This window comes from Oreochromis niloticus, linkage group LG19 (assembly GCF_001858045.2).
Source record: "Oreochromis niloticus isolate F11D_XX linkage group LG19, O_niloticus_UMD_NMBU, whole genome shotgun sequence".
Classification (NCBI taxonomy): Eukaryota; Metazoa; Chordata; class Actinopteri; order Cichliformes; family Cichlidae; genus Oreochromis; species Oreochromis niloticus.
Window position 1 is genome coordinate 24,043,531 of NC_031983.2, and position 19,148 is coordinate 24,062,678.

Sequence of the window (19,148 nt, forward strand, 5' to 3'; positions counted from 1 at the left end):
AGAGCCTTGGAAGAAATTTACAGTGTGGGAATATGAGGATCCTATAGGGTGATGCAGAGATAAGTACCCTACAAATTGTGTTATTTATAGGTAGTTGTAAAATAAATTGGAACACCCGAGTTACGACCTATTTTGTCAGTACAAGTAAATGCATTGACCGATTGTAAAGGCTGATATTTACAACTAAGGATATGCTTGCTTTGGAGGGAAACATGAACACAGCATAAATCAACCTGCTTGTTGTCTGGAAGGAACAGGATTTCTGTATTTACACTGCCCTGCGATATGTGGTGGCTAAAAAAAAGGAAAGAGCTATTATTTAAAATCATACATTTAATTAACTTTTATTCGATTTACCATTGATAAAAAAAAAGGAAGAGAGATGTTCTTTTTTAATTATAATCTGAAACAAAATACTTATTCCACTTTTTTTTTAATTGTTGTTGTTTTGAATGTCTAGCAAGCTGCATTAATAATACAGCACAACGCTACAGTGGTTTGCCTCACAGCAACAAGGTCCTGGGTTCAAATCCAGGCTCGGGCTTTTCTGTGTGGAGTGTGTGGGTTCTCAGCCGATGAGAAGTTTTTTTTGTTTTGTTTTTTTCAGGCTAATTGCGGCACTGTAAGAAATCATAAAGTGTGAACAGTTAGTTATTGACGACTAGGAGGCAGTAACGCAACCTGAAATGTTGCCTGCTGCCGGGAAAACCCAAAGAAGAGCGTAATCCGAAGCGAGTGGGAGGTGCTGGGACCAAGTGCGCATGTGCTCAGAGGGCCACACGTGGGTTGTGTACACCACGGCGCACGCACGCAAGCAGACGCAAGTAGCGCTTTAGAAATGGCGGCCGACGGTGGCAGTTCTTCGCTGCAGCTACCCTGCGTTTTTTCACCTAAATCACGACAGTTCTTAGCGCTGTGTGCCCAGGATGGCAGACTTCGCATTTGGAACACAGATAGTAAAACACTTCACCAGGAATACGTGCCTTCAGCTCATCTGAGTGCCACCTGTACGTGCATAGCCTGGGGACCATGCCGGACAGTCAAGGTACGTGAGGCTGTTGTTAGCGTCAGCAGCTAGCGAGGCCCGAATAAAGCTGCATTTGACAACGTGGTATAAAGGAGCAGTTGTTAAATCAAGAGAAGTGTTACTTTTCAAAGACTGAAGTTTTTACTCCGCACAGAAGGCCCTGACGTTTGCTGTTTGAAATGCTTTACGGAGCTGACAGACGTGGTTAGCGGCGGCGCCACGTTAGCAGCTCGCTAGTTTTCCACAGCTGCGAAGAGCGCACATGTTAGTCCCACATGGTGGTCCAAGCAAATAACGAAGGTGTCTTAATTTCGTTTATCATGGCGAAGTTAGTCTAAAAAAAACTCTGAAAGGGGTGACTTTAACTAAAAGAGATGTTTTTCGTTGTCTTTAAATGGTTATTATTGTGAATTAACTAGTTATTGAAGTTAGCATCAGCTCTGCGGAGCTTCAGCGGCGTGTGCCACCATGACACTTCTAGAAGCAGGGTCCGCTAGCTGTACCTCAATTTATCGAGGGGTAGTTTGTTAAAAGTTGTTACGAGGCCAAAGTAAACATAAATTGGGCGCTGAAATCGAAGTACAGCAGTTTAAAATCCACGGATGATAACTGATACTAGAAAGCTAGTTTTCTGTTCTCGGATTCAGTTTTATGATCCTTTAAAATATCATTAAAACGAAAAATCGTTTGCAGTTTTTCTTTTAGCAGTCACTGTGCTGCCGTAGAATTGGTTTAATATGTGGAGCCAGAGTACTAGGCACTAATGCCGCCGTATTCAGTGATGCACTGGTCCTGTTTTCAGTCCCCATACAGATTCCTGGCTTTGATTATATATTAGTATTGACTTGATACTCAGGACCTGAAAAAAATGCTATTAATTCTAATTGCTTTACATTATGCATAATATCATCACTTTAAATGTGCTTTGTGTCAGGAGGGGCCTCAGAGGAAGAAGAGGAAATCGGAGGCGGTGCAGGTGGAGGAGAAGGCAGACCTGTTGGCGATGGGCACAGCAGCTGGAACTGTGCTCATCTATAGTACAGCAAAGGGAGCATTGCATTGCACCCTGGTGAGTTTGGGAACTTATATGCTTTGCAAAGAATTGCTTCTTTGCGACCTTCTGCATGATGAAAAATTTTATGTTTTTTTGTTTCTTTGTATTTTTGTCTTTTGTCAGAGTTACTTTTTTTTTTTTTTTAAGCATTAGCATTACATTCACTTTTTTCAAATATAATAGGAATAGTTGTTTACAGTTGCTAACTGTGCAATTATGTGTGCCAGGATGGAGCCCACAGTGGAGGAGTGAACTGTGTCCAGTGGCACCCTGAAGAAAGCTTATTATACAGTGGTTCAGATGACACAAACATTGTAGAGTGGGACTTGCAGACTGGCAAGACCAGAAGGTCAGTGACTACTTTCTCTTTGGGATAGTTTGTTTAAACCAAGAATAAATGACCAAACACTGATCAAAACATTTCCTGTAATGATAACTGGTTAAAAAGGGGACATATATTAAATCTGTTGTAGTTTGTTAGCCTGAAAATTACTTCTGATGTTTGCTATTTAGGCTCTTTAGTTGTTCATGCTGCAACACAGTTTTTTCAGCTATAATACAATTGGTTGCCATCGTTTTATAAAAACCAGTTTTACATTGTTTGATCAATATCCCTTTAAACTGTTTACATTTTTGACACTATAAACTATCCTTCACATAGAGCGTATGTTGTAATATTACCTCTTAAAATTGCACTGTTTCAGAAGGGACATTGTTTTCTTGTTTTTACACCTGTAGAAACAACACTGGTGGTGTGAAAAGTAAGAATGTGGTTCCAGCTTAAGCAGGCCGGTCTTTCACAGACTCACCACGGCCTAAAATACACCAGTATCATTGAACGTTATACCATCAGACATTTACTATCACTATATTTCATCATGAAAGCCTCTTGTCTGGTGACAGATATATTAGCTACACAGGCACAGTCAGCAGCAACAATCATGAGCACTAATGTCACCATGAATCTTCACTTGATGCTCAGTAAAGCCCATTTGAGGTGCACAAAGTGGGTTGGAGAGTGTTTGTTTTTTGCTGTTATTAGGAGAGAGCACCAGTAAATAGTATGCTGTTGGCCATAAACCTTTAGGTTCATCACTTCAGTAGGAGAAAGAATAATGCAGTGATAGAAAACACAAAGGTGTTTCTCACACATCACAAGTTATTATCTTCTTTTTGTTGGTGCAGTTAGTGGAGCATAGTCCCTTCATTTTCGTTTAACTGCTTGCATCAACCAAACGAGTTCTACTTTGGTCATTGTGTGGCCAGCTGTGTGAAGTTTGTCAAAGTGGTGAAAGTGCCATTCAGGTCCAGCTTTCCACATCGATCTTTGCTAACCTTAAAAAGACTTCAATTTGATTCAGACTTAAATGCTTTTTCACCCTGTGCTCGCTAGAGCAGTTTGTGGTTTAAGGGATAAGAAAAAAAGTGTTGTTTTTTTCTTGCTGTTTTTAAAATGGTGAATGGTTTGCTGAAATTTAAAGATGATCACCAAGAAAGAGGAGAGAAAAGTGCTGTAATGTGGTTTCTATGACATCAAGAAAAAAACCTGAAAGAAACTTAAGCTTAGGAGATGTAGTCAGCTGCCTCTCCAATGAGTCTTTCACCCTGCAGATGAGCTCGAGCTTCACTGCCTTGGACTGCAGTTGGCCTTGTTCTTCTCTTCAGCGAGCTTCACTTACTCTCACATGACAGTACTCTGCCTCATGCAGTTTCTGGTTAGTGGCCCTGCTCACAGTGGCTCTCCAGAGTGGATTGAGAACTAGAAGATGTAGTCCTAAATACAGGACTTGAAATATGTATGACTGCAGGACAAGATTCTCTCTGGAGAAGCAGCTGAATGAGGACAGCTACAAAACAAAAAGTCTAAGAAATGGAGGGGGGAGTGCCAAAATGAGCCACTAGATATGTATGGGTAGATGTTAATATATCATGCCAGCCCGCCCCGTTTAAATTGTTTTATGGGAAAAGCTAGTAGTGAACCTAAAATTGTCATCGTCTCTCTCACAGTAAGTGGAAGGCAGACCGCGCAGCGGTGACCAGTTTGTGTGTGAGCCCTGATGGTAAACTGCTGCTGTCAGCTGGACACATAATCAAGATGTGGGACTTGGACACCAAGGAAGTTTACAGGGTGAGCTAAATTCCAGATTCTTTTTTTTAATTATTAGGCACAAGTCACCTAATAAACTTGGTTTTAATGCAGATATGTTAGTCACACTCCAGAAGAGTCAGTATTGTACTATAGTGTTATATATAATGTTATAATAGTACTTTATTTAGACCTGAACTCAGCTGCTTTTTGTTTTTGTTTTTTCCTTGCAGAAATTCACAGGCCACTCCACGGCTGTGACGACCCTGCGCTTTGCCACCACACGACCCCCTGACAGCAATGGCCTCTACTTTCTGTCAGGTGCTGCCCATGATCGACTGCTCAGTGTATGGTAAGTGCAGAGTTGATTTTTAGTACGTTTGATGTGTTGTAATTAAGTGCATGTATTAAAATGCACTGCAATCAGATTTGCATGACTTAATTCAAAGCTATCTTACTGAAGGCAAGTACGAGAAGATGGAAAGGACAAGAACTCGGTGGTGTCCTTCACACTGACGGATGAGCCGCAGCACATTGACCTCGTTACATCCAACAGCAAGGAAGAGGTAATGCATTACTTCTCCTGTATGTTAAATTATTTGTAGTCTGTCTTTAACAGGGTAAAAGATAATAACTTGAAACAGAGTCGTAGACTAATAATGATATTTTGATATTGTTCTTCTCAATTAGAAAGTGAGAAAATGTTCATACATTTATTTTAGCAAACGCTTAGAACGATGATTCAGAGCATTTGCTAAAATGTGTCTCCTGTACTGAGATTATGTTAGAACTTTAGTTCTTAAATATTTCTTCATGATAGTTCTCGTGTGTGAACATTTTGTGCTTTTTTTGTGTGTGTTATACAGGCGGTGAGGCTGGCAGTGGTGTGCAAGGATGGGCAGTTGCACCTCTTTGAGCACTTTTTAAATGGGTAGGTTTCTAAAACACTAGTTTTATACTAGACAATGTACGGCAGTGCAAGGTAATGGGATGAAATATTTAGGCAATAAGCATTCATCTTCTGCTCAAGAGTTTAAAGGCTGTGTTGCACTTTTCATTGTTTATAACATTGTTTATTACATCCAAGTGGCTTCCTACAATCTTTGATCTTATACAAATGCAAAGTGGACAGGTTAAAAAAAAATAAAAATCCTGACAGCATTTATCAAACCATAGACTGCAGTAGAGCCATGGGTAGGCAGGGAAGTATGGACTGACTGCAGCCTAATAAGACCAACATTTGCACGAGCATTAACACTTGCACTGAGATTAAAAAGCTAATAAAAGTGAGACAGCCAAACACAAAATGATCCAAAATGATGCAGAGAAAGCAGGAGAGAACAGGGTGAAACGGAAGGGCAGCACGAAAAATAAATAAATAAATAAATGTGTGTTTTGACACGAGCAGGTAGCAGAGTGTCCTTGGCTGAGAGCAATAACGAGAAGAATGAGTTGCACTGCACAAATAGTGCAAACTGGAGAGCTGCCAAGCAAAATTTAAGCATAAGAACATCAAACTCTACTCTTTAGAAATATGTGTTTTAAATATGTTTCAGATCAGAAATTCTTAACTGATACAATACATACATTTGTTCAGTTTTTCCTTCCGGGCATCACGGAAGAGCTCACATTGTCTCGGCCCCCTTTCTGCTAAATAGTCATCAAAAAAGCAGTTAGAGTCACTACATGGTGGATGGACTTGACTTTTTCTTTCAAGGATCCACCAAACCCACAAGGTGTCAGTTGTACAACAGCTTTTACTGTTCACTAAAACGAGCACAACAATGAATGGATTTACTGTAATCTCAACATTGAGTGTCCAAGTAACCCTCCAAAAGCCGGTTGCTTTCTTGCAGCTTGTTGTTGTTCAAGTCATTGATTGTGATGTTTGAGAGAAGACTGGCTCACAGAGGACTTTGTGTAACTTCTGTTGCTAATTGTTCAATTACACCCGTCAGCATCAATCTCCACCCTGCAGTTTTTCAAGGTCCCTCAAAAGGACCACTTCTAAAAGAGATCCTACAACAAGCAAGCCAGACTGCCTAAATGGCCCTTTCAATAGAAAACAGACTGTTGTTCCACTTTATCTAGCTTAATAGTGTGCATGCCTCTCTCTGTGTACTCTTCAAATAAATGGTAAAGACATTAATTTTTCTAGTTTAATATACTTTGTTTTAATCACATTATTTCTTTTAAAATCAGAAAAGATAAGTGATGTCGTTACAATCTGAGACTTTGTGGCACCAGTGCCATCCTTTTGAAAAATTAGTCTAGAGCCCTGAAAATTGGTGCATTTGTAGCTGAGGAGCCCCTTTTCCATTAGTACCTACTAGCCAAGGTTTTCAGGGTTTTCCATTAGGTCATAATACCTGTACCAGGTACTAAAATAGTACCTGCTCCGCCGGGGTTCCAAGTGACCTGAGCAGGTTCTAAAATGTGATGTCGTCAGCATGCCACCGATTGGTTGATCATTGGCACCCCTCGATGAGTCGTGAGAGTTCACAAAAAATCAAATTGCAGTACTACAAAATTTAAAATGTGGATTTCAGTTTGTATATATTAAATACCACCAAGTACATGTTCAGGAATTTTGTATGCTGTCTATGCTAATGGTTGGTTTGTCCCCTCAGCCCCTGTAAGAAGCCCTTGTCACCATCGTGTACGGTGCAGATGTCAGACACAAAGGAGTCCCCAATGCCGATCCCACTGCTAGCAGCGGTTCTTGGAGCGGATACTCGAACTGTGATGCTGGCATACGGCAGCCACCTACAGCCAGTAATGGAGAAAGTGGTGAGTCTCCTGAAGGAAACCGAAATACACGATGTTATATAATAAGTAACCTGGACAGTCATGTGTTTTCTTTTTGTGTTTTTTGTTGTTGTTTGTTTTGTTTGTTTGTTTGTTTGTTTTAATAGCCAATATGACAGTTCTTTCCTCTTATACAGGAAAAATTTCAAGTAATTTACAGTCTTTATTTAATCTGGGAAAATTTAATGAAGTAAGTTGATGTCCTGGTATATCATCTTGTACAGTATAATTAATAAAAGCTACTTTTGGCTGCTAGCTTATTCACAAGGGGTCATATTTGGTTTGGCAGATTGCTTTTTTTCCTTCTTTTTCTTTTTAATAAATCTACACTGGATGCCCTTCCTGACACAGCCCCAAAGAGATTTGTGTCTCCTCTCAGGATCAAATTGGGGATCTCTCGTTTATTAGGCAAATGCGTAAACCACTGTACAGAAACTGGCAAAACATCTGTTGAAGTGGAATTCATGCTCACATTAACACCCCTTTCAGTCATGCGTGGGCTACCAGTAACCTGATACGAGCTGCATGTTTTAATGAGCACCCTGATCACTTGAACAAAAGACATGGTAGCATTCTTATTGGGCCCCATTAAACTATATTAACATATTACTTTAAAGACTGCATCAGTATGAATACATTTACTAGAATTAACAGATACACACATGTCAGTACCTGCCTAGTGTCTCTGCAACAAAGTTTCTTTAACACTAAAAATGGTGCTTGTTTTGGATAGTGCCATTAAGATCAATAACCTCTACAAATACCATTATATTTTGACAGCTCTGTTTCTAATTTGCACTGTGATGCATTTCATTAATTCCCAGTTTGGTCCTTCACTTTCATAAAGTGTATGTGAGGGACATGGGCAGGTCAAGCTTGGTGTCTATACCTAATAAAGCTGTAGTATCAAGATTGGCCAAATTCTCATTGGTCAGACAATCACCAGGATTACTTTCAGAAGAAGAAAAGCATGGCATCATTAGCCTTACAGGGTTGGTCAATAATCCTTTGGCAGCATAAGAACGGCGCACCTGTGGAAACAGCTTTGGACTTTGTCCATCAACAGGAGACTGCTAGGGCTGATTTGGTTCATTTTAACATTTACTACACATTTGTCCAACGATGAGGAGGTTAAATGTCTCACAGAGTAGTGTCTGAAAAATAACCTTATGATGAATAGCCCTAAGACTAAATATGTCATTGTGCACTTAAGATCTGCAAAGACCACAAAATCCACACTTTCCATAAATGGTGAAGAGGTGAAAATCGTGTTATCAAATATTTGGGTGTTTACATCCAACTGTTCTCTCTGAGGAAGCTGCATCAGGCTGTGCACTCACCGGGTGAATTTCTTGAGGAGCACAGTAGAGAGCTTTTTATTGCCATGATTTTATAGTTGTTTTTCTTATTACCATTTTTTGTGTCTTTTAAAACTACTTTTATTCTTTGCCGTTGGTTGATTCTCTCCAAAGAGAATTTCATTGCGTCTTTCTACTCTGACATATAGAGAATGTTCTTAAGTAGTGAGCTCAAATTACAAACGCTGTCATCTTCAAAGAGGACATCTGTGTGGCTGCATTTTATTAAAAAGGCCGGCCAAACAGCTGGAGTAAACTTTGCAAATAGGCAGCAAGGCACATCTCGTCCGGCTCCAGGGTCTAATGGTAGTATTAGTTATGGGAACATTAAGCTGGATGATTAGTGTTCTCTCATTTAAAATAAAAAATGATTTATTGATGGGAATTGTTTATTTTTGTTCATGACATGAAGTTATTCATTAATATTTCATGTGCTGCTATCACCAGTTGATGTAATTATAGGCTGGTGCACACTTGCCAGCTTGTCTCTGGTTATCATTTCATTCTAAAATGTGATGTTCAAATGATTTAATGCAATCCAAGTAATTGCCTTTTATGTTTGTTTATAAGTCCTTTAGGCTGATAAGGCTGCCGGTAGCATGTACTTCATACACTGGCACATTTTGTTAATTAAGAGATAACATATAAATGACAGACCACTGTCTGTTTAACAGATTACTGCATATCTCATGTCTGAAAAAAGGACTTGGAGGTGATGAGCGCCTGACAGTGTGCAGCTGATAAATAATACAGCGTTGTTTTTGTCCGTAATATTCATCAGGATTGGTCACACTTACCTGTCAGCCTTCTTTCCTCTCATCTGTGCAGGAGATCAACACAGCAGAGAGACATGTGTGTTTGACCCGGGATGTTCAGACCACTTTGTCCCTTTCCATGGAAACCACAGTCTCCAAGGTAACAATCAAGTCTTCATTTTCTTCACTATGTCAAGAAGACTGGTCTGGACAGGTTATTTGCCAGTCCATGTGCACTCTAGATAAACTCCCAACAGTTCGAGTCACAGAAGAGGAGGGTAAAAAAAATTATGAAATTGCTTCTTCCAGGTGAAAACTCCAATTGTGAATGCCAAGAGTAAAGTGCTGGTCCCAGGACTTCCTGGTCACCAAGCCCCACTTAAAGGAACCTCACAGGGATCAGAGAAGAGGAAAAAAGACACAGACACCAAAGAGGTAGGCTCAGACTCTGGATGGGTGCATCTATCGGTCTCTCTGATTCGGACAGCTTTTTGGCTTCGGCCCCAAAACGACTAAATGAGCATAAATGTTTCCACCACATTGTTGGCTCAGTGATTAGTCACACACCAATCAGTCAGGAGAGGCTCTTAACAGGTGATTTATTATGAGAAGGACATGGTTACACTGAAAGCGCATACATCCTCATCTAACCCACTCAAAAACCTGTTTAATGATAATGCATCTGATCATTTGTCATTCTGCAGTTGAGGGTTTCTTTTTTTTCTTAAACGGCTGCTTCCCCATTCGACATTGTTCATTCATTCGAAAGGTTCAGAAACCTGAAACTCTCTCAAAGGTTAATCACACTTAATAAAATTTATGCATATGTGGTATTTTAAGTGTTATAGATGTTTCTGTTTTTGATGTAGTTTTGGTACTAAACTCTGTTTTGAAGTTTGCAAACCCCCTGGCTAAAAGATAACTGTGCTCCTCTGCAGATGTCAATAGCAGAGCGACTTGGTGAAATTGATCTGTCTACAATCTCTGAGAAAGGAGCGTCTAAAGGGACGGCTTCGTTACAGACAGACAATTTTGCAGTACTGCTGGTGCAGGGCCTGGAGAGCAATGATGCTAGCATCCTGAACGTAAGTTCTCCTTACACAGTCTGAGCGAAGGCTTAAAACTTTGAGGTTGAAAACAATCTAAGTTGATTCCGGTGATAAAATTCAATATCAACCCCCAAAACATCTTTCAGAAAAAAATCTTTGAAACCAACTGTGAAAGTGTTGACTTTGATCAACTTTCCACAGTAATTCGAGGTGAAAATAAATGGAGCCAGTTCTTCTGGCATGTCTTGGGTTTTACATTAACTTGTTCTGTGCAAACTTCTTTTCCCCCTTTGCTCCTAAAGAAAGTTTTCCAGACTCGCAAAGATATGGTAATAAAGAAGACGGTGGCTCGGTTACCCCTCTCTGCAGTTCTACCCTTAGTGGAAGAAGTAAGTGTCCCCTTTATGGTCAAAAAGCAGCAACTTGTGTTCCTGTGAAGGGATGGGATGGTCATGATTTTTCAGCTTTTATCAACGTTTTAACACTCATATCAGCACCTGGTAGTACATATTGGGCTCCAAAATCAAAATACAAAAACTAGACAAATGTTGAACAACCTATGTGGCATATTAGAAGTATTTACCATTTCTGTTTTTTTTTTTTTTTTCCTACTCTCCCGTTTGTGCCGTAGCATCTAAGAGCTAAGAGTCTTGAACTTCCCATTCCTACTACAAAACTACATTAACCTGCATGCGTGTTTTGTCCTGTTGTCAGGATTTGTAAGTGAACTCATGTTAACTGGAGTTTTTAATAAACCCCGTATCTCCTCTGCAGCTCACGAAGAGGCTCCAAGGGCACCCGTTTACGTAAGTGAAAGCTTGACGGATCAGCTCGGCATTTAATTAGCTTGAGTTCAGTGTTTGTCCACATCAGACATTAGTCACTGATGCAGTTATTTGTACCGCTGCTTTTTATTCTGCGCGCCTCTGGCATATGGCATCATAGCGAGTGCTGCAAGAATGAGGCCAAAACTAAGAAGTGAGCTAACATTTTGGAACTGTGTTGGACTCATTAAGTGTTTCATTAGATGATCAACACAAGCTTAAGACATTTTTGCTTTTGTGCTACAATACACAAAATGCACAAGTAAATTCCTCCCACGTGAATTTTAAAGTTAAGGCATACTACATTAAAGGTGTTTGCTATCAAACAGCTAAATGAAACTATGGAAAGCTGTTGGGAGACTTACATGGAGGTTGAAGTTTTTTGATTATAGCATAACATTTGCATTTTACATTTATGCTTTAAAAAAATGTTTGTAGATTATCCTGCTGAAAAAAATATTCAAGTGTCATAAACCTTAATTTCCCACAGAGCTTGTGGAAAAGGTGCTAACTAACTGAAAGGTGTACAAAAATCACTGTCCCTGCCTCACTCTGAATATGAAGCAGGTCTGGTCCCTTTGCTTGACAGCATATACATTTGTTCTTTCTTACAGGGCATCCTTAATGGTACGGTGGCTCAAGGCTGTACTTATGCACCACACATCATACCTAGCATCGGTGAGTTCACTCTGCCTGCACTCGCTTTAATATCTGCACTGTCATTTGTGTAGTGACACACGCCAACAGTGCTTATTGATGCATAAGGCCAGAAAGCAGCCATTCATATTTAATGAATGCATATTGGGATGTAGATTCGTGGTCTGTGACCATCAGTGTGGCTCTGACTAAAAATATCCTCACAAGCAGGAGGTGCTTTGATTGACATTCAGCTGTCTAACCTGCTGTTCATACCACTCTAAACAAGAGGAAAACTAGCTTTTTGTTGACCCTAATGCTTCCACAAAACAGCTGGAATGTCATTATAATTTTAAATGTAAGCTGAACCCTGGCTTGCTTCATGTAAATATCACCTGAAAGCAATGGTTAGCAGAGTAGACAAAGCTTTGGCAGAAGCCACTTTGGGTGCTTTCTTGTTGTCTGCTGAAATGTTTTTACCTTCAGCTGATCCATCTGTGTATCCAACAGCTGCCAGACCTTGTTACCCAGCTGGGAGTCCTTTATCACGTGATTGAGAGCAGAGTGAAGATGTTCCACAAGCTAACAAAGCTGCATGGGAAGCTTTATCTCCTAATGACACAGGTAAGTGCCAACATATGCAGTGCTGTGCACAGTATCATTAGCTTTAAGTATTTTCAAATGACTGGATTTTGAGTGTTAGAGGGGTGAATTGTGTGTCAGGGACGACTTAGATGGCTTCCCTCATGAAGCTGCTGTGTCTAGCAGCACCCTTAAAATGCAGAATGTCCTCCCCGCTCACTCTTGTTTGACGTTTAACTGTGAAATACATCAAATCCAGGATCCGGTGTGAGATAGAGGCATGGTTTGCATTTGAGGACAAATAAAGGATGAATATATTGAATTGTGTCAAAACAATAAAAGCCTAATGCTTTACTGTTTAGATTTATTTAGAGAGGGAAAGTTTGAATGGAGTGTTTTTTTTTCCTTTCTCTTTCCTGTAAATATGCTCCTGTAGGCAATGTCAGTTTTACATTATGTTCTTCCAGTAATGTGTATATAATGAAGATCCATTTTACTAGTAAATATTACAGCTTACTCCTTGAGGGAAAGACTTCTTTAAATAGGCTGTGTATAAATAACAAATGTGCTGATGTATGCAGAATGATTGTGTTGTGTTTCAACCTATTATTGAGTAGCTGCACAACATTTGTTTAAAATCACCTCCAGAAGTCTGTGTGTAGATTTGTAAAGAAGCTTTAAACATTGGAAACATGTAACTGTAGTAACAAAAACACATGATAAAATGGAGACTAGGCTGTCCAAAACATAGGGTCTTTCCTTATATATACATTAGGAATGTGAGGCATCATTCAAATCAGTGTTTGAGGACTACAGTCTGACTTCACAGGAGCTTTCTTTATCACACAAAGAACGCATGTCATTGTCTTCTCCCCACTTCTGCTCGTACACACCTGGGAGCTGTGAAAAAAGTTTGCATGTTGTTTCTAAACATTTGATGACTGCTTTGAGAGCTCCAGGTGATCGGTTTTGTAAAACTGAACTCGACTTTGTATTGTTCAGCGTTTGATCCAGAAAGATCCTCTATTTATCCCTCAAGGGAAATTATTTTGCCACAGCAACCTTAAATGCAAACCACAAATCCCGCAACTTAAATTACCCAAACAAGATAAGAAGCAGACAAATTAGACAGTGGTGTAACTACACTGTAACAAACAGATGTCACACTGTGCATGTACAATTTTATGCAGATACGAAAAAATTGCATCCTTTAAGGGTATATTTCACAGTGTAGTAAATAATCAGACAACTGAAAGGTAGTATAAGAATAGGTTGTATATAGTTGAGATAAATATATCTGTAGCAGTGTGACATTTCTCTCAGACACAGCCAATCAAGCAGTCTGATCTTGGATACACCAGAACAGTTTATGCTATTTGTATCCATAGTAGCTTCTGAAAGTATATAATGAGCACTCCGGCAATGTACACTTTTAGTAATAAGATGATGTCTGCTCATTATGGAGGTTTCTTTATGAGCCGAAATGGAAGAGTATAAGTCCCAATGTGGCAAAAACATGTACACACACTGATTTGAGTTTAGTTTGTAGGTTTCGGGTGCTGGATGTGTTTGGTTCTTTTATTTTTGTTTTCTTAGCAAAACCAATAAAATCAGTACCCCCCCCCCTTATTTGTCTAGTTGTAATTACAAACTGTGCACTACTATGTGTGCACAATTTGTAATTACAACTGTGCACACAACTGCGCTGTATCTAAAACTGTTTTCCCTTTCACCACTAGATGGCGACAAGTGACAGCAGCAAAATGGTTTCAGATGTTGACCACACAGCTAAGCTGGTGTATGAAGACGGTAAGTGTTTGTTCTTCTGTTTAGTTTCACTAACCTCCCCAATCCCACCTTTCTCCTCTCAAACTTACCTCTCTTGTGGCATCAGTTCCTTCAGATTTCATGCAGATCATTGTTACCTGCGAATAATGCAGTCCCTCGAGCAGAGGGTGTGGTAGCTGACTGTATTAGAATAATCATCTTTTTTTCAGCCTGTACTCTATCTCTTGTACATTTTCAATGGGTGATTGACTGGATTGACTTCTTGAAGGTGCTGGAGTGCAACAGGTCACATCGATGCCCTGCTTAAGTCTCCGCACTGCTACACTATTGTCTTCTCATTATTTTGACTGGCATTCATTATCTTGTCATTTCACCTCAACTCATCTGGGACTCTGGCTGAAGACTGCGCTGAATCGGTTAAGATTTATGAAAACAGCGTTGGCCATCATGCAGCCACTCTTGGCAATGCATTGCACGGAAACATGACTCCTGTTGCCTGGCAACCTGACCGGCAGCGTTCAGATCCTCCCCTTTGAGCGAACAACAAGGCCCCGCTCTGTTCACTCTCATTTCTCATTACCGTACTGTATAAAACGCTTTATTGAGCCACATAGAAAATTGGCTTTCATGAAATAATTAACCTGCGCCTTGAGTTCCAATATCCTCGTCAGTGGTCCAGGATGTGAAGGTTCATTGAACAAATAAAAAAAAAAAAAAAGTTCATAAAAGAAGCTGATGAACAGGAAGCAGAACTTTGTTCTTAGTGTCAGGAATGACGCTGTGCTGTGAGCTTATTATGGGTCCAACTTGGGAATCTGACAGGAAGCTTTAAACTGCCAGACTAGTTAGTCAGGAACAGGAATGATTAAGCCATCTCTCTGCTTCCTAATTGTGTTAATTGTTGTTTGTATGAGTAACATTAATTATACATTGATTAGTCCCGGGCACGATGCAGATAACACTGCCAGTTAGAAAATTGTATTTGTCATTTTGTTACATAAATGCTGCATTTTCACAAGTGGCAAAACTCTTAAAAAAAACTTTTTATCCCCACTCACAGAATGGCTAAGAACATCGTAAGGATGATCGTGCACTTCAATTTGTGTCCACTTTTCTTTACATGGTTCGTAAAATGGAGCTTTCTTTAATGTCAGCCAGCGTCATTACCGAAGAACTGACCAGCTTCCTGTCACTACTTGGCCTTTTAGACTGTACATAAAAGATGGATGAAGCTAAGAAAAATGCTGCAGTACTGAATTGCCTTAACCCTTTGTTCTGGGCAGCTGGGGACAGTGGCTCTTGAACTTTATCTTACTTAATCTGACCTCAGTGATATCTTTTCTGATCAGTTTATGGTCCGAGTTGCTCATTTCAGTTCATGAAACAGAATGCTTATCTTTTAAAATATGGTAATTGAGTCAAATAGGAGGATATAGTAGGGTATGCTGCCCAATAGGGATGTTCCTGGCTAATTTCTTAGTTGGGGGGGAAAAAAAAAAAATGAGGGAGGAAAAAAAAGGACAAACCGACTAGTCTAAAACAAAGAAACACACAGATATCAAGCTACATTTGAGAACCCTTTGATGGACGGCTAGACAAAGGTATTTGAAACCGTTAATCAAATTCTTCAATAATGCATGCAGACTTTGCTGCCAAACTCTGCAGCATCTCGCATTGTGAATTGCAGGAGAGTGTCAGATGCTGTGTCTTGCGCTGTTGAACACTTACATACTCTAGAAGCATTTAATGGCTTGTTTTATAAAATCCTGACTATAACTTGATGTAACCATGTTGACATTGTGCTGTTATAATTTTTACTTACCGAGGCTTTAAAAAGCATCGATTTTTGTTTTTTAAAATGAAGCAGCAACCCTCTTTATGATGTCGCCCTCCCAGTGTCTCATATATTCACGGTGATTACTCCTGCCTGGTTTTACTGTTGGACAGCATGTAAGCATATTTACAGTTATGACATATAGCAGCAGAGTGTTTAGCGAGGTCTGTAACCGAGTCTGGCTGGTCAGTGTGCAGGCAGCAGACAGTGACTGGCTGTTATAATGGGACAGATAGAACCATCAAATCATAATGACATCCAACACTCCTGCATCATAAAGTTCATATTGTTGTCACAACTAAATGGCCCTGCTGTAGTGTTGAAATGCAAATACCTTCCTTCACTCTGTATGAAATGTAAAGAACTGAAGGATGAAACACTTTCTTCCTTCTTTCCTTCCTTTCTTTCTTTCTTTCTTTATTACCTTTGTGGAAGGTTTGCGTTTGTGTGGAATAAAAACTTGTTTGGCTTTGTCAGCTGATTGATTTGTTTTTCTTTGCCTGCGCTTTCCAGAGTCATCTGACGAAGACGAGGCCTCTGGTGATGAAGGTCTTCCCGATGAAGACTCTGATGTAAGTTAGACTAGAAATTTACATTCTAAATGAACTGCTTTTCAGCTCTTCCTCGTGCTATTTTTGCACATTAAGGCAGTGTAAATTTGATGAGACACAGCAAACAAATATCAGCCAGTGCCATCTATGACTTTGTAGAAGCTTTGCAGATATTAGGCAACACTGGTGCTGGGAAGAAAAACAAGTAGATTAGTACCCCTCATGCTGTCAGGCTGTCCATTTCTGAGTTAAGCTAAAGTCTTATATTTGTGTGTCCTTCTCAGCACTGGGAGGAGGATGAGGCTGTGGAGGAGGCGATGACGGAAGACAACCAGGAGGAATCAGAAGACGAGGATCCCGACAGCAGAACAGAATCCAAAGCAAATGGCGAGGAGGATATGGAGCATGAAAACGAGAGTGAAGAAGAATGAGAACACAAACACCAATCAAACATAAAACGGACCTGAAAGAGTTATATATACTTTCATTTTATTTTCATGCATTTGATTTTATTATTGGAATAGAATGCAATTTTGCAGAATCAAGGGACACATTGAAACGAGGCCTGATGGCCCCCTGCCTCGCTGCAGCTCGGTTCAGCCGTGGGTTTGGAAATGTCGAGCTTGTTGTCTCTAAAAACTGAAAATTCCTCGACTGATTTTGTCCGTCTGCACTCCGACTTTACACCCCGATGTGTTTGCATTGACTGCCAGGCTAATTTGGTTGTGTTTAGTTGGCCTACGTTCTTGAATCTGCATTCCAAATTTGATGTCATAATGTTAAGATGGTATAAGTATGTATGTTCAGCTTTCATTTACAGCACTGTGTGATCAGTTTATTTTAACTCAACTCTGTAGGCTATTTGAAACACCTGCAGAAATGCAAACACAGAGCAGGAGTGGAGTTTGGATTTATCCTCCCCATCCTGGGGTCTGTGTTTGTGCAGAATACCAGAGGTGGGATTGCCAGGCAGGACCATACATCATGTCCCCCGCAATGTAAATCTGTATGTACAGTGAAGTGTTTGTATGAGCTCTTCCCTCTACAGCCACCCCCAGAAAACCTTGGGATTAAATGAACTCCTGTAAAGTCTCTTAAATGCTGTTTATTTTTTCTTTTTCGGTTTTTATTTTTTTACCGCCTTCAGATTTGTTTCAGATTTGCAGCCTTCTGGTTTTTAAATGTGTTCTTTTTGTGTTTAATATCAGGGCATGTCTTTATGTCCACTGCCTACCACCCATAGTCACAGGGGCAACAGAGGGCAAGAAATTGTGAACTTTGCTTCAGTAGGTGAATAAATGGGTTTTCAAAGTGGCTTGTGGTTTCCAGGGTCATGGACATATTTTAGAAATGTAGGCAGCTTCAGAGTTGAGATGGGTGTCTTTTATAGACACTCATTAAGAAAAGATTGATGTAGCCTCTATTTCTGTAAAATGAAGCAAATATGGAAGTGCCTTAAGCTTGCATTTTTTTATTTATTTTTTTCTAATGGCCAGCCTAGAGGGGGGGCAGCAGCTCTGGTTGCAGAAAATTGTCTGATTCTATAAAAGTCTAAGAGAAAACGGTCCTACAGCTCACTTGATTTATGACCTGAGTAAAAATTTTCTGATGGGTTTACGGTCTCAGTCGCTAGTTTCAAGTCTTATTGAATACAACATAATTTATTTTTGCCTTTTAAGGCATTTGTTTGACATTTATTTGAAAGCGGGAAGAAAGTGAGGGAATGACGAGCAGCAAATGGCCCGGGGCGCGCAAACCAGGGCAGCTACAGAAAAGACTTAAACCATCAGTACATGCTTACTCGACCAGTTTAAAGAAGAATTCACAAGTATGTGTTAGGCCAGGGTTATACAGTTTTTTTTGTTTGTTTGTTTTTTATGGGACTAGAAAGTAAATGAAGAGCTACACACTGAATGAATAGAAACATGACACACAGACTGCTGAAACAAGGCAAAGCAATTCATTTTGATAGCCAAAAGAGTGCTTCAAAAGAAAAGAAAAGGCCTGGATCATGAATCAACTTAGATCGGTTTACTTGAGTGAGAGTAAGTATCACAAGCTGTGATACCATCACTCCACAAACCTACATCATTAAAGCTGTGATACATAATAGATTTTAATTCCCACTGGAAAATTCCTGTGCCCTTAATTTAAAATCTCAACCACAACTAATTACCTAGTAACCCCTCCCCCTTCTCTGTTTCCCTACTGGTATTCTGATTAGGTCACTACAGGGAGTGCAGAATTATTAGGCAAATGAGTATTTTGTCCACATCATCCTCTTCATGCATGTTGTCTTACTCCAAGCTGTATAGGCTCGAAAGCCCACTACCAATTAAGCATATTAGGTGATGTGCATCTCTGTAATGAGAAGGGGTGTGGTCTAATGACATCAACACCCTATATCAGGTGTGCATAATTATTAGGCAACTTCCTTTCCTTTGGCAAAATGGGTCAAAAGAAGGACTTGACAGGCTCAGAAAAGTCAAAAATAGTGAGATATCTTGCAGAGGGATGCAGCAGTCTTAAAATTGCAAAGCTTCTGAAGCGTGATCATCGAACAATCAAGCGTTTCATTCAAAATAGTCAACAGAGTCGCAAGAAGCGTGTGGAAAAACCAAGGCGCAAAATAACTGCCCATGAATTGAGAAAAGTCAAGCGTGCAGCTGCCAAGATGCCACTTGCCACCAGTTTGGCCATATTTCAGAGCTGCAACATCACTGGAGTGCCCAAAAGCACAAGGTGTGCAATACTCAGAGACATGGCCAAGGTAAGAAAGGCTGAAAGACGACCACC

The 19,148-nt window shown here is 40.0% G+C and overlaps 1 protein-coding gene across 1 annotated transcript; it reads left to right on the plus strand.

The window, feature by feature from the left end:
• The first annotated feature begins 838 nt into the window (after window positions 1-838).
• On the plus strand, window positions 839-17,666 carry wdr43 (WD repeat domain 43). Its single transcript, XM_003445444.5, has 18 exons — window positions 839-1,045; window positions 1,962-2,096; window positions 2,309-2,430; window positions 4,089-4,209; window positions 4,401-4,519; window positions 4,631-4,733; window positions 5,034-5,098; window positions 6,798-6,957; window positions 9,162-9,248; window positions 9,398-9,523; window positions 10,027-10,173; window positions 10,440-10,526; window positions 10,912-10,943; window positions 11,576-11,639; window positions 12,108-12,221; window positions 13,919-13,988; window positions 16,315-16,373; window positions 16,637-17,666. Exons 1-18 carry the CDS (start codon window positions 839-841, stop codon window positions 16,781-16,783), a joined length of 1,965 nt encoding a protein of 654 aa, XP_003445492.1. The 3' UTR covers window positions 16,784-17,666.
• Window positions 17,667-19,148: the final 1,482 nt, after the last annotated feature.